The sequence below is a fragment of the Stegostoma tigrinum genome, chromosome 3 (genome assembly GCF_030684315.1).
Source record: "Stegostoma tigrinum isolate sSteTig4 chromosome 3, sSteTig4.hap1, whole genome shotgun sequence".
NCBI lineage: Eukaryota > Metazoa > Chordata > Chondrichthyes > Orectolobiformes > Stegostomatidae > Stegostoma > Stegostoma tigrinum.
In genome coordinates, this window is record NC_081356.1 from 129,489,219 (window position 1) to 129,505,244 (window position 16,026).

At 43.2% G+C, this 16,026-nt stretch overlaps 1 protein-coding gene across 6 annotated transcripts in view; it reads right to left on the minus strand.

The window, feature by feature from the left end:
* The window catches only part of htt (huntingtin), a 238,331-nt gene that overhangs the window by 131,252 nt on the left and 91,053 nt on the right, over positions 1–16,026 (minus strand). For all 6 annotated transcript variants that reach the window (XM_059644891.1, XM_059644889.1, XM_059644890.1 and 3 more), the window contains 4 exons: positions 9,039–9,150; positions 8,806–8,943; positions 6,683–6,841; positions 4,685–4,782 (listed from right to left, as the gene is read on the minus strand). In XM_059644891.1, the coding sequence (XP_059500874.1) occupies positions 4,685–4,782; positions 6,683–6,841; positions 8,806–8,943; positions 9,039–9,150 (507 nt within the window). The remainder of the gene's footprint in view (positions 1–4,684; positions 4,783–6,682; positions 6,842–8,805; positions 8,944–9,038; positions 9,151–16,026) is intronic.

Here is a 16,026-nt window from a genome sequence, read left to right on the forward strand (position 1 = left end):
GTCGTAAGCTGCATTCATGGACAGCTGCGGTCTATGTGCTGTGGTTACACCCACAATACTGTGAAGGAGGGACTTCTTCCATTTTGACCTGACAACACTGAAGAAACAGCAATATATTTCCTAGTTACAGTAATAAGTTTGCAGGCAGTGGTGTGCTCACATATCTACTACCCTAACTGTTGTAGATGATAGTTGTCGTATGGTTGGAGCCTACTGTCAACTGTGCCTTTGGTGTATTACTTTAAACAGCGTAAGAACTAACAGCAATTTAGGCCTATCAGCCCCTTGAGTCTGTGTCGCCATTTAATGCAATCATGGCTGATCGCGTGCTGGTCTCAACTTCACTTTCCTGCTTGTTCTGCATAATCCTTCCACCCTTTACGAATTAATCTGTCCATCTCCTCCTCAAATTTACTCAATGTCCTAGCATCCATTCCACTCTAGGTTAATGAACCTCTCAGATTCCCTAGAGGCTTAATTTCTCCTCATCTCTGTTTTCAATCTGCTACCCATTATCCTAAAACTATGACCACTCATTCTACATTGCCCCACAAGAAAACGTCCTTTCTACGTTTACTTCATCATAAAGGTGTTTGGCACATTTGTGTTCATTGCTCAGACCACTGACCACAAGAATTGGGACATCAGGTTGCAGTTGTACAGGACATTGGTGAGGCGACATTTGGAGTACTGTGTACAGTTCTGGTTGCTCTGCTATAAAGGAGGATATTATTAAATTATGCGGACAAGTGTGAGGTGACGCACTTTGGTAGGAGTAACCGGAAGGCAAAGTACTGGGCTAATGGTAAGATTCTTAGTAGTGTAGATGAGCAGAGAGATCTCGGTGTCCATGTACACAGATCCTTGAAAGTTGCCACCCGGGTTGACAGGGCTGTTAGGAAGGCATACAGTGTTTTAGCTTTTATTAATAGAGGGATAGAGTTCCAGAACCAAGAGGTTATGGTGAAGCTGTACAAAACTCTGGTGCGGCCGCACTTGGAGTATTGCGTACAGTTCTGGTCACCGCATTATAAGGATGTGGAAGCTTTGGAAAGGGTGCAGAGGAGATTTACTAGGATGTTGCCTGGTATGGAGGGAAGGTATTACAAGGAAAGGCTGAGGGACTTGAGGCTGTTTTCATTAGAGAGAAGAAGGTTGAGAGGTGACTTAATTGAAATATATAAAATAATCAGAGGGTTAGATAGGGTGGATAGGGAGAGCCTTTTTCCTAGGATGGTGACGGCGAGCACAAGGGGGCATAGCTTTAAATTGCGGGGTGAAAGATATAGGACAGATGTCAGAGGTAGTTTCTTTACTCAGAGCAGTAATAAGGAAATGGAACGCTTGGCCTGCAATGGTAGTAAATTCGCCAACTTTAGGAACATTTAAGTCGTCATTGGACGAGCATGTGGGCATACATGGAAGAGTGTCGGTTAGATGGGCTTGAGATCGGTATGACAGGTCGGCACAACATCGAGGGCCGAAGGGTCTGTACTGTGCTGTAAAGTTCTATGTTCTAAATTGGAGGGGGTTCAGAAACGACTTAGGAGGGTATTGCCTGCACTGGAGGTGTAAGTTATTAGAAGAGGCTAGAACTTTTCTCACCAGAGAGCAGGAGGCTAAGGGCTGATTTTATAGAAGTTTATAACATCACGGATTGGGTAGCACAGGTGAATAGAAAAGGTATTTTCATTAGGGTAGGGGAGTTCAAACCCAGAGGGCATAAGTTTAGAGCGAGAGGAGAAAGATTTAAAAAGGGACCTGAGGGGCAACTTTTTCCACAGAGATGGTGGTTCGTATGTGGAATGAGCTGCGTGAGGAAGTGGTAGATGCAGGTACAGTTACAACATTTAAAAAGGTATTTTGACAGGTTGAATAGACAACCAGACATGAATAGGAAAGGTTTAGAGGGATATGGGCCAAATACAGGCAAATGGGACTAGGTGAGTTTATCAAACTTGTTTAGCATGGACAAGTCGGACTGAAGGCTGTTTCCATGCTGTACAGGTCTATGATTCTCTGAGATCTCCACGCATTCTTCCAAACCCCCCAGAGACCACGCCTAAACTGCTCAAATTCTCTTCATAAAACAAACTTTGCATCTCTAGAATCAATCTAGTGAACCTTCTCTGAACTGACACCATTACATCTACATCCACAAGTATGGGGGCCAAACTCTTGACGATACTCCAGATGCAGACGCACTAGAATAACTTCTGTCATTAGAAAGAGAAGTTGAGTGTTAGAACAATACAGGAGCTATTTTCTAGCTTCTGATGACAGACCATTAACAACATAATGGAAATCTAGGAGGACAATACCCACAACATCGCCATTATCTGAAATTCTCACCTTACAAATTATCCTAAAAGAAGTTACAAACACTGCCTGCTCAAATCATCAACTTTATGACGTAAAGATCACCAAATAAAAAGGAAACCATCCTCCAGATGTATATTCAAACAATTGTTGACTTGGGATATTGCAATTGAAGTTCATTAGTGACCCACCAGGTGGTGCATTCATCCACCAAAAGAAGCATCCCATCTTCCGTCCAAAACCGAAGCTACTGAGAACCGACAGCTTTTCTATCAAAAGAATGGAAGGGAGAAGAGTAGTTTGACAGAGAGGTGACGCAGGGGGGTGGGGGAGTATAGGAAAAGTCAGCCAAGACTCAGGTATCAAGATGCTGGTGATGGTGCATGGGTGCCAGCCCTACTCGCCTGGTTTGTTGCTTAATGTTCAACAGTCCCTCTTCAGTACGTATGCCGGTACTGTTCCCCAACTCTTACACTGTTACATCAATGGCTAAATTAGTGCTTCATCCCACTATTCTCTTCATAAAACAAACCTTGTATCTCTGGAATCAATCTAGTGAACCTCCTCTCAACTGCCACCATTACATCTACATGGCGCAATTCATCAATTTTTCTAACAACTTCCACCCTACCCTCAAATTCACTTGGTCTATCTCAGACACCTTCCTCCCGTTTCTCGACCTCTCCATTTCCATTTCTAGTGACGGCTTACAAACCAACATTTACTATAAACCAACAGACCAACAAACCCTGTTCACCTCCTCCATTTCTGAAGAAGGGTCCAGGCCCAAAGGTTCAGCCTTCCTGCTCCTCTGATGCTGCTTGGCCTGCTCTGTTCATCTCGCTCTACATCTTGTTATCTCAGTCTCCCATAGCTACTGACCCTTCACTACCTCCCACCCTGGATTCTGCAAAAACTCCACCCTGTTTTCCCAATTCCTCTGTCTCCGTTGCATCTACTCCAAAGAGAAGGCAATCCACTCCCAAGCATCCTAGATGTCTGTTCTCCAGTCATCCAGATAGCCCTCCACTGTGCGTCCTCCATCCGCTCCACACCTCTTAACCACCATGCCCCCTCCAAACACAAGAAAGATAGGGTCTCCCTTGTGCTCACTTTCCACCCCACGAGCCTCGACATCCAAAATATCATCCCTCCAACACTTCCACAATGCCAACTAGACTTTACCACCTGGAATACTTTCCACTTCCCATCCCTCTCTGCCTTCCACAAGGACCATTCCCTTCACCACTCCTTACTTTGCACCACACTCCCCACCAACCACTCCAATCCACCTAGGCCCTTCCCCTGTAACCGGAGATGCAACACCTCACCATACACCACCTCTCTCACCATCAAGGTCCTGAACAGTCCTTCCACGTGAGACGGAGCTTCACCGGCGTCTCCTCCAGCGCTCCTAATGTGGCCTACTCTACATCGGTGAGACCAAACACAGACTAGGTGATCATTTCACTGAGTATGTTCACTTGGCCTGTAATGGTCAATCTAACATGCTGTTCACTGCCTATTTCTACTTCCCAACATGTTTAACCTCAGCCTCCTGCAGTGTCACAGAGACTCTCAATGCAAATTTGAAGAACAACATCTTACATTCTGCCTGGGCACTCTACACCCCTCGACAGCAAGTTCATTTTCAAATAACCTCCCCAGCCATTCTCCACCTCCTCCTTTCCATTTCATTTTCCAACCCTCCCTTCCAGCCACCAACCAGATCGCACCTACCACTAATGTCCACTTATTACCTCCATTCTATCTCCACCCCTCCCCCTCATCTGCAGCTCCCCCTAAACCCACATCCAGTCCAGAAGGACAGTATTACCCAAAACTTTGACTACTCCTTTCCTCCAGATGCCTGGCCTGCTGTGCTCTTCCAGCCTCCTGTTTGTCTAGCATTGTGGGTACACCTACAATAAACAGGGCAGCTAGGAATGAACAATAAAAGGCTGGCCCAGATCCCCTGTATGAATAGAAAAAGTGTACCGAGAAAGTTCATTCGACTCATTCCTGGAATGAAGAGTTCATTTTATAAAAAAACGGTTTAACAGGCTACACCTATACCCAGTGGAATTTAGAAGCATGAGAGGTGATCTTATTAAAACATATGAGCCATATAGGGTGGATACCAGGATAACGTTTCCTCTAGCAGGGGACTAAAACTAGGGGCACAAGTTTAGTTTAAGATGAGGTTGATTCACTATGCAAGATACTGTGACATAGTGATTATACAACTGGACATGCACCCCATAGTGAAATAGAAATAGTACTCCACACGGTGAATGCTCAGACTTCATCATGGCAACCTGAAAGCTTTAAGACAGTTTTTTTTAGGACGGAGATGAACACATACCCGGACTGCAGCACAGGCCAGTTTGCAAGTTACAGATGATTTATCTTTCAGTGTTTTCTGAAGTAAAGGCACACAATCCTCCAATGAGATTCCACATCCTGAAAGGAAAGGACAAGGAACAGGCCTTTTACATTTTAGGAAGAAAGACTTTAATAATTTGCACCTACATTTACACAGTATTAACTTTTACCCAAAGCACCTGACAACTCCAAGGAGGATAGTACGGTGGCTCAGTGGTTAGCACTGCTGCCTCACAGTGCCAGGGATCCAGGTTCGATTCTGGCCTCGGTCAACTGTCTGTGTGGAGTTTGCACTTTCTCCCCGTGTCTGGGTGGGATGCCACCAGATGGTCTGGTTTCCTCCCACAGTGCAAAGACGTACAAGTTAAGTAGATTGGCCAATCTAAAATTATCCAGTGTTCAGGGATGTGTAGATTTGGCGTGTTAGCCACAGGAAATGCAGTTTTAGGAAGATGGGTCTGAGTGGGATGCTCTTCAGAGGGTCATTGTGGATTTGCTGGCCTGAATAGCCTGCTTCTATACCATGGAATTCTATGATTCTATGAACTCCAAACAGTTGTAGGAGGGAAATTTCAGGAAGGTAACTAAATGTGCGCCTGAACAGCTAATTTTTCAAAAAAGCTTTTGATGAGGAGAAACTATAACAAAGCAGAGAGGTACAGACAGAAATTTCAGGAGCTGACTAAAGCTTCACTTCCAGTGGCACATTAGAGGACCAATGGCATCCAAAGCTCTTCAGCTCTGGGGTTTCTCACGTTTTTTTTGCTTAAAATCTTAAAAACTGATTGATTAAAATTGTACGGATTCATTGTGAAATCATCATGCAACTATCAGAATTGTAGAAGGGAAACTAAAAGTACAGTTAAGGCAATAAGAACTAGCAGCAGAATTAGGCCTTTGCCCATCAAGTCTGCTCTGCCATTTGGTCACGTCTAACATGTTTCTCAATCCCACTCTCCTACCTTCTCCCCACAATCCATGATCCCATTACTAATCTAGAATCTATACACACTCAATGACTTGGCCTCCACAGCCTTCTGCAGCAATGAACTCCACAGAGGTGGCTGATAAAATTTTTCCTCACCTCAGTTCTAAAGGGTCACCCCTTCAATCCAAAATTGGGCCCTTGAGTCCTGGTCTCCTACTAGTAGAAACATCCTCTCCACGGCCACTCTATCCAGGTTTCTAAGTTTCAACGAGATCCCCCCTCATTCTTCTAAACTCAGAGGACTGACAGAGCCTCCAACAGCTCATCATATGCTAAAACCCTTCATTCCCCAGATCATTCTTGTAAACCTCCTCTGGATGCCCTTCAATGCCGGTACATTGTTCTTTAGATATGTGGCCCAAAACTGATCACAATATTCCAAATGCGGCCCTGTCCAGAGCCTTATACAGCCTCAGTAGTACATCTCTGTTCTTGTATTCTAGCCCTCTCAAAATGAATGCTAACCTTGTATCTGACTTCCTTAGTGCCAAGTGAACGTGCATGTTAAACTTATGGGTTTTGTTCAGGATTCTGTGAAGTCACCTCATGCTTCAGATTTCTACAGCCTTTCCCCATTTAGAAAACAGTTACACCTCTATTCTTTCTATTAAAGTTCATAATCTTATTCTTTCCCACATTGTATTCCATCTGCCACTTGTTTGCCCATTCTTTGAGCCTGTCCCAAGTCCTCTTGCTTAACCAACACTACTTGTCCCTCCTTCCATCTTGGTATCATCTGCAAACTTAGAAGCAATGTCCTTAGTTCGTTGTCTCCAGATCGTTAATATGTTGTTGCATCACCGACCTATGCAGAACTTCACTAGTTACCAACTGCCATCCTGAAAAAGATCCCTTTATCCCCACTGGCCTTCTGCCAGTCTGTTTTCCAACTGAGCAATTACTAAGGGTGCACAATCAAACAGTATCCCTGGAAGCAAACCTGAAGAGAATAGAGATGGAATTAAAACCAATGTGAAACAGTCTACTTGCCTGTTGTGCTTCGTACTATGGCAAGCCAATTTTCTGGATGAAACCGGGTCTTGGTCAGAACAGAGTGAATGAAGGCTGAAGACAGAAGGGCAGTGGCGCCTCTTATCTGTGGATCTCCATGGTCGACATACTTTAAAATATCCGAAATACACTGCTCCTCTGCAGAACGAAAGGAATCAAAGATGTGTACCAGATCAACAGTTTATTCACAAGATACTAGGAGGGTAAAAATAAATTGAAATGGGTTCAAAGGAGGCTTACTAGCCTAATAACTGGAATGGGTGGACTGTCCCATGAGGAAAGGTTGAAAAGGTTAAGTTTGGATGCACTGGAGTTTAGGAGAACAACAAGCAACTTGATTAAGATGTATAAGGCCCTGTGATGATTCTGTTGGGAGAATTGAGAAGATAGGGTCACTGGGGGGTGGGGCGCGCATGTGTCAGTCTTGCCTGCGCGCACCTGCCTGCCTGTGGTGATCAGAAGTAGGCAGGAATATAGATCAGAGATTACAATCAGATCAGCCATGGTCTATACCTGCTACACATGTTCATATTGGAAATAACCAATTAATTCTGTGTCAGATACCACAGTATATAGTGATTATGAATCCAGAAAATCTATAGGTCAGGACTAATAATACCGGGAAAAAAAGCTCAAATTCCATCTTGGCAGCTGAGAGTTCTGATTAGTGATAATGGGAACTGCAGATGCTGGAGAATCCAAGATAATAAAATGTGAGGCTGGATGAACACAGCAGGCCCAGCAGCATCTCAGGAGCACAAAAGCTGACGTTTCAGGCCTAGACCCTTCGTTCTGATTAGTCTGTTTTAGAAATCTGACTGTCAGCAGTTAACAGCAACAATGAGGCTGTCAGGTCGTAAAAAGTACAACTGGTTTCTTGACCATTCTTTTGGGAAGGAAAGCTGACCTTTACTTGGTCTGGATCACAGAGGTTGACTCTTAAGCTACCTTGAGATAAGCATATGCTCATCGAGGGATGGACAATAATATTTAATATTTGAAAAAGCTTTGCCAAGAATCATTCCAACACAGTGCATATGTTCATTTTTTACTTTCAAAGTTTCCATTTCATGAACACACTAGTGGATTTCCAGTATGCACTTTGAGGGTGTTGAGAATGACCTCTGTAGCCATTTCATCTTCAATTAAAAATAGAATATTCTGGAAATACACAAGATCGATGGCTGTGACTCAAGGGTATTATCACTCTCAACATTAGCCGGTCCTGCCTCTTCCAAGAAAACTGTTTGCAACTTTAATGTCAGATTTCCAACTTTTGCAATTATTTCTTTCTCTACTGCCACACCATAAGTTGTAGCCAACAGTTTTACAAAGAACAGCAAATATATTTGCAAGCCAAAATTTTCAACATGTATTCGCCAAGTTTTACATTGAAACCATGGAATAACTTACAAGGTATTATAACAAAGTTTCCCAACTGCTTGTTGTAAACTGCAGAGGAGAACTGAAGAATCGTTTGTGACTGGGCTAGACACACTACACTCTAAGAATTTGTCTCATACTTATAAATGAGTGGACTGTCAAAGGAGTACATGCTCATAATTGATAATTACGAAGGTAAATACGCGACAAATATTTAACAGTAAAGTACTGCAGCACTGGAAAGCTAAACTACGAACAAAGATGCTGGATCTACTTAACAGGTCCAGTAGCATCTTTGGGAAATGAGAAAGTTAAAGTTTCAAGATGGCATTTTCCATCAGAAAGATATCCATCAATCATCAGAAAGATAAGAGGGAGGGAACAAGCAAGGATAATATTGGGATGAGTGGGAATAGTTAAGCATGGGAAAACAGGAGCAGGTGGGTAGGAATCAACGAAGGAGGAGGATGATGATGGAGTGATTGTGGGGAGGAAGACAAGAGGAGAAAGATAAAAGGTTGAGGTGGAGAGTTAGGAACAACAATTTACAAGCAATGAACATGGGGGAAATGGAAGGACAAAGATGTAGGCAGAAATGGAGAGGACAGTTCACATTTTTAATAGTGAAGTTTCCCTTCTTCAAACTCAAGCAGAAAATAAATGAATGAACCATGCTGTGTTGAACGCACGCATTATTCGAAACATTATTTTTCCATTACCCTGACTCTCGAGAACTTCAAGTGGGGTCCTGTACAGTTTATTGAAGAAAGCTTCAGGATGAAGTCCAATTGCTGCTCCAACACAACTCACTGCCAATGCTTTGACACTGACCCTCACTTCTCTGTCGGGTATAAGACCTGTGCCAAGGCAAAGTTCAACACGTGGGTCAATATTATGTGGCAAAAACAAAACAGTGAGTGAATGTTCAAAGCTTCAAGATTATCTTGCTTACCATTCTTCTGCCCCGTTAAAAGAAATGATGCACTAAGCAGACGAACACAATGGACCAAAGGGGCAGCATTCTCATCCGTATAATGACCAATGTCTCCTTTTATCCGGCATGGCTGTTTTTAGATAAAAATAGACAGGTGTACAATTTTTGTACTTATGAAATCAAATGTGGTACTTTTCTAGAATATGCAAACCCATAAAGTATTTTATCGGTCACTTAGCTGCTTACTGAAACGAATAGCAGACTTGTTCTGATCAGAGTGGTCCAGTGTTCCACTCCCATCTCCTTTGTTGATCTGACTAACAGATACAATTATGCAGGAGGCATCTGGCCAGATTTTGCACTCCCACCTGCTAGGCAGCAACCTCTCCTTCAAATAAGCATGTGGACAAGTGAGAGCCGTCTGCAATGTCAAAGTAATGAAGGATAGCATGCAAGAAATGACCAGTTGCAGGGTGTAGCAACAGAAGACACAAGATTCACGCTGCACAGGCCATTGACTGCCTTCTGGCTTTAACCTTTCACAACAACTCAACATCAAAGAAGCACACCTCCTAATCGCTGACAGAATAGTCAGCACCTTCAAGTTCCACCAAAAACAGGAGAAACCACAAGATTTTGGATAATGTATTCCACCATCGTTTGATGTATTCCTACATAGTTCCAACATACTTCCCTGGTCTTATGATCTGTGCCTCGACTAAGTTCACTTAATGCAAATTCACTCAAACATTAAATAGCCAAGATTAACATTTTAACTTGAGGTATAAAACCTGAAAATGTTGGAAATATCCAGCAGACTGTGGGTAGAGAAATAGTAGTTATAGCCCTTCATCAGAACCAATGGCGTGTTATCAATCTGAAACCTTAATGTTTTCATCTCCATACATGCTGACTACCTGCAACATCTTGCCTTTATATTTTTAACTTCCAGCATCTGTAATATTTTGACTTTTCACGAGAGATATTTGGCTTCACCAAAACAGATACATTGAAATGAACCCCTCTGTTGCCCCAATATGTCAAATTAATTCAGGCAGAAATACTTGTTAAAGTAAAACTCTATAAACAGAAGGATCATGAGAAACTTCAGGTAAAAGCAAAATCTACAAACTATGAAACTTTGACATGCAAATACTACTTCGGTTTTAACTCCCCAAAATTAATCACATCCACAATAAAATGATGGCAAAGTTATTTACATTGAATTGCTATATTCAAGTAAATGAGCAATTAGTGATGGCAAGGCACCAACTCCTCTCACCTGAATCTCTGTACTTCTTTCCAACACCCTGCACCAATATAAGTTAGCTATGCTTTCACTTCTGGTTCAGAACTTTGAAAGCTTAATACTCACAAAAGCCTTGAGCACACAATCAGGGCTGACTCAGCATAAGAGAAGGGAACAGAGCAGACTCACCAGGATGTTACGTGGGCTAGTGCAATTAGCCTTGGAGAGCTAGATAGGTTGTGGTTGTTTTACTTCAGAGTATAGAAAGCAAAGTGTGGGACCCGATTAGGATGTAGAAGTTACAAGTGATATAGATGAGTTAGAGAAGGATAAACTTTTCCACTTAAAAATTGGGAGGAGGGTAGAAGTCAATTGCCTAGGAGCATCTTTTAAGGTAATGAGAAGGAAGTTTAGAGGGGATTTGAGGTAGTTAAGGCCAAAACACACTATTTAGATGAGCATTTGAAATTCCTCAGCGTTTTAATTTGGGAGAATAAACTCAAAGTGCTGGAAATATCCAGACCATGGAGAGAGAAACAGTTACCACTTCAGGTTGATGATCCTTCATCAGAATCCATAGTGTTTTATCAGTTTGAAACCTCACTCTCTCCAAGTATACCAAGTACCTGCAACATCTTGCCATTTTTTCCTGACTTCCAGCATCTGCAATATATTTATTTCACACTGTGGGATACAAGACAGTGAGCCAAGTGCTGAAAAATGGGATAAGAATAGATGGAAGCTTAGTGACTAGCATGAATGCAATGAGCTGAACAGCTTTACTCCAAAACGTAAAAGTTCGAGGACTCGAAGGGAACACTGCACAGTTGGGAGATGCCTTTTATGAATACTCCATTATTCTGCTCCAATAAATATTGGTCATCACTCAACAGTAGTGTAGAATTTTCTAGTCCCCTGGCCAATATACTTCCTGCAAACAATATCAAAATTAGCAGCTGATTTGGAAGAACTTAATCAGCTATAAATGGATGATTGGAAATTAATTACATTATAATGCTTTTGTTGCTTTTCATGCATCTAGTCAGCAAGCTTCAAAAAGTAATACATTGTATAAATCCATTCCACAAAAACAAATGGATTGCACTCGTGTGATGCTGAGTATCACATAGGTTTTCAGAGGAAAAATTTGCAATGTATCTTGCAGAAAAAATACACTTGCCACCATGCATTGGTGATAGAGGGAGTGAATGTGTGTGGATTTGGCATCAATCAAGTGATGATGTGGAGCTTCTGCAGTACTGATGGAGATGCACTTATCTAGAGTATTGTAAGAATTGTGATTTTTTATTTTTGTGACTTTAAAAACTCTGGACCAGAAGGAGAAGGGGCAGTTTTTAAAGACAGGGATTTACCAGGATGGTTGCATAATTTCAAAGCAAGGAATTCAATACCTATTATTGTGAGCTCTTTTGTGGTTACGGTTCCCCACAATGTGCAGGAGCAGAGTTGTTGTTTACAAATAACGCTGACTGGTTCTTATCTAACTGAGCAGGCTAAAACAAATTAGAGACACACATACACAAACAAACAGAGATAGACACTTGTTCTCTCCAGTAGATGCTGCCTGTTCTCTGCAGTAAGACACTCAGTTTAAACTTGACAAAAGATCTCTGATGAAGGGTCTAGGCCCGAAACGTCAGCTTTTGTGCTCCTGAGATGCTGCTGGGCCTGCTGTGTTCATCCAGCCTCACATCTTATAAAAGAAGATAGCTTTCCTGTAGCAGCTGCTATGAGCTGTGACTTGAAGTTTCAGGTTTTTAAGAGACATTTTCCAACTGAATTAGTCAGTACTTCTTACAAGCCCCTGTGCTTCCAGAAAAAGATAACTGAACACCAAGTGTCTGGCCCTCAAATGAAAATGAGAAGCAAAGTGCAGTTCTGGTTGCCACACTATTGGAAGGAGACTTGAAAGGGTGAAAATAGAGGTTTACCAGGATGCTGCTGAGATTGAAGTGTATGAACTAAAAAGAGAAGTTGGACACACTTGGATTGTTTTTGCTAGAATATTGGAGGCTGAGAGGCCACCTTATAGAAGTACACTAAATGATGAGGGGCATGGAGAAGATGAATAGTTGCCCCCCCCCCCCGCCCCCCCCGGGCAGAAATGTCAAATACAAGGGGCACAGGTTAAGGTGAAAGCGGTTAAGTATAAAAGGAGCTCTGCAGGGCAAGTTTTTTAAAAAATTGCACTCTGTATTAGGTGCCTGGAACACATTGCCAGAAGAGGTAGTAGCAGCAGCTACAATACCAACATTTAATAGGCATTTAGACAGTCAGATAAACAGGGTGGGAATAGTGGGATAAGGACGATGCACAGGTGGGTGGGATTAGTTTGGAATGGCATTGTCAGTGCAGACATGGTGGGCCAAACAGCCCACTCTTCTGCTGTACAGTGCTACATAAAGATCATGGAACTTATGTTCCAGCTTTTCCTCTGCCAATAAATCATCCTCCTCATTAGTCTGTGCGCATGTCTAAGGAGGCGTTGAGGGGATTAGAGTTTTAGTTATTAGTGCTGCATGCCAATGATTTATATCTATTTACTTGTAGCGATAGACCCATCACTTTTAACAAATAATAATTCTTCTTCAGTACAGAAACCCAGCCTGGGTTTTCTACTGACCTTGGTATGAAAGTCAAGTAAATTGGGATACTGTGCATTCCTTAAAAAAAGCCTTAATATATCTGGTACTACTCCAGAAATAGTGGGGCCAGTTTATAGTGGGTTGTGACAGTATGGCATCACATGCCTGATGAGTGCCTTGTACATAGTCACAGTATTTACACAGTTGCTACAATTCAGTTTCTTGTCAGTGGTGACTCCCAAAGAGTTGATAGCAGGGAGATTCGGTGAAGCTGATTCCCTTCTGGAAAGTACAAATGGTGGCCCACCACTCTAGAACTTCAGCAGTACCAAAAGACAGTTCACTACTGCCTTCTCCAGGGAAATTGGGCTTGGCAATAAATACTGGCTTAGCTAGCAGTTCCAGCATCCTGTGAATGAATAATAAGAAAATACCATAAAGGATCAAGAGACTTTAGTTCAATTCCATCTTGTTACAGATGTCACTACCTGGCACAAGTAGAGCGTCAATGACACTTATCAGCCCAAGCCACATCTTGATACACAGTGGCTGAATAGTTAGCATCGCTGCCTCAGAGTGCCAGGGACCCAAGACTGAATCCACTCTCCGGTGACTGTGCAAACTCTCTCAAACATTCTCCCTGTATCTGTGTGGGTTTCCTCTGGGTGCTTCAGTGTCTTCCCACACAGTCCAAATATGCGCAAGTTAGGTGTATTGATACTAAATTGCCCATAGTATATGGGATGTGCAGGCAAGGTAGATTAGACATAGGACATGCAGGATTACTGGGATACAGTTGGGGGTTGGGTCTGGGTGGAATGCTCTTCCGAAGGTCAGTGTGGATTTGATAGGCCAAATGGCCTGCTTCCATTCTGAAGGGATTCTATGATTCTATACAAACACAAACTACATCAATACCTGGAGATGTCACACATGGTGTAGAATATTATGCATTATCAGAAACATCCCTTCCTCTATCCTTACAACGAAGAGGGCAATCATTCTCACACCTCTGTAATTTAGCTCTCATGTCCATACTTAAGCCAAAGTAATAATCAGGAGAGGAGTTAAACTGCACTGATGGAACTCAGGCTCAGCATTGAGGAGCAGGTTTTTGCTGAGCAAATGCTGCTTCTTAGCGTTCTTAGCAACCCATTTCATCACTTAGGTGACAACTGCAAATGGACAGATAGGACAGCAATTTATTGGATAGGGTTTTCCTGTTTTTTTGTGGGCAGGACATACCTGGGTAAGTTCTCCACTTTCAGCCATTTCTTAACACACTGTGGAGTGAATCAGATTGGCTCAAGACATATCTCTGATGGGGACCATAGGGTGGTGGAGGAGATGGGTCATCCATCAGAGCTTTTGGCCAAAGATAGATGCAAATGCATTAGCCTTGCCTTTTGAAATGGTGATGTCTGGAGTAGTGTCCATAAATTACAATTCTGTAGTTACGACTATAACAAGCTTTTGCTTCACTGGTCTATGGGATAATTATCCGAATTTTGGTACAAGCCCATAGACGCTTGTGAGACAGGAGACAGACAGGTCAAAGAGGTGGTGATCCAGCCAGTAAAGGGGAGTGTAGGTGGGGAAATAGGGAGGAGATAGGTCAATCCAGGGAGGACTGACAGGTCAAGGGGGCATATGAGGTTACTAAGTAGGAGATGGGGGTGGGAGGAAGGGATAGGTGGAAGGGCAGGTTAGGGAGGTGGGTACGAGCTGAGCTGGTTTTGGGATGCAATAGGGGGAGGGGAGATTTTGAAGCTTGTGAAGTCCACATTGATGCCAATAGGCTGCAGGGTTCCCAAGCGGAATATGAGTTGCTGTTCCTGCAACCTTCAGGTAGCATTGTTGTGGCACTGCGAGAGGCCCAGGATGGACATATTGTCTGTGGAATGAGATGGGGAGTCGAAAAGGTTCATGACTGGGAGGTGCAGTTGTTTAGTGTGAACCAAGTGTAGGTGTTCTGCAAAGCGTTCCTCGATTGCTGGTAAATACACTTGGAAACACCCTTTAGTGCCATCTACACTGTGCAGTATTGAGGAGCCCACTGCAGGTTAAAACGGTAGAGTTTGCCTCTGCTATTGCTGGTACCCAGTTCGGTTCAGTTTCAGTTGTAACTTTCAATTTTAGTTTGCTTGGCTATTTCAGAGGGCTGTGAGCCTGGAGTGACACATAAGACAGACCCAAAAGTAGGGCTAATTTCCCTCCGCAAGGGACAGGAGCTGTGCTTTTAAAAGGTAAGAAAAAGTGAAGTGGAAAATTATCAGATCAGCCATGATCTGTTTAAATGGTGGAGCAGAGTTGATGGGCTGAATGGCTTAATTCTGTTCCTATACCTGAGTCTTGGGTTCCTCGGACCACAGAATGTTAGTGTGAGGAAAGATCAGATAGGCTAGGATCGTGTTCTTTGGAACAGTGAGGTACAAACATCACTTTTTGTGCTCCTAAGATGCTGCTTGGCCTGCTGTGTTCATCCAGCTCCACACTTTATCATCTCAGGTAGAAGTACACTGTCTGGCCTTTCAAATCTGCTGCAGTCTACCTGCCATAACGCTCAAATTGTTTAGCTGTCAAAAATCAATCTAATCTTTTAAAGATATAGCATCTGAGGAAAGAGACTGACAGAAGACCAAGTATATAAAATTTGGAGTTGTCTAAATAGTGCGGACAACAAAAGTCCCATTTAAAGATAATAAAATGTGAGGCTGGATGAACACAGCAGGCCAAGCAGCATCTCAGGAGCACAAAAGCTGACGTTTCGGGCCTAGACCCTTCATCAGAGAGGGGGATGGGGAGAGGGAACTGGAATAAATAGGGAGAGAGGGGGAGGCGGACCGAAGATGGAGAGTAAAGAAGATAGGTGGAGAGAGTGTAGGTGGGGAGGTAGGGAGGGGATAGGTCAGTCCAGGGAAGACGGACAGGTCAAGGAGGTGGGATGAGGTTAGTAGGTAGGAGATGGAGGTGCGGCTTGGGGTGGGAGGAAGGGATGGGTGAGAGGAAGAACAGGTGAGGGAGGCAGAGACAGGTTGGACTGGTTTTGGGATGCAGTGGGTGGGGGGGAAGAGCTGGGCTGGTTGTGTGGTGCAGTGGGGGGAGGGGATGAACTGGGCTGGTTTAGGGATGCGGTGGGGGAAGGGGAGAT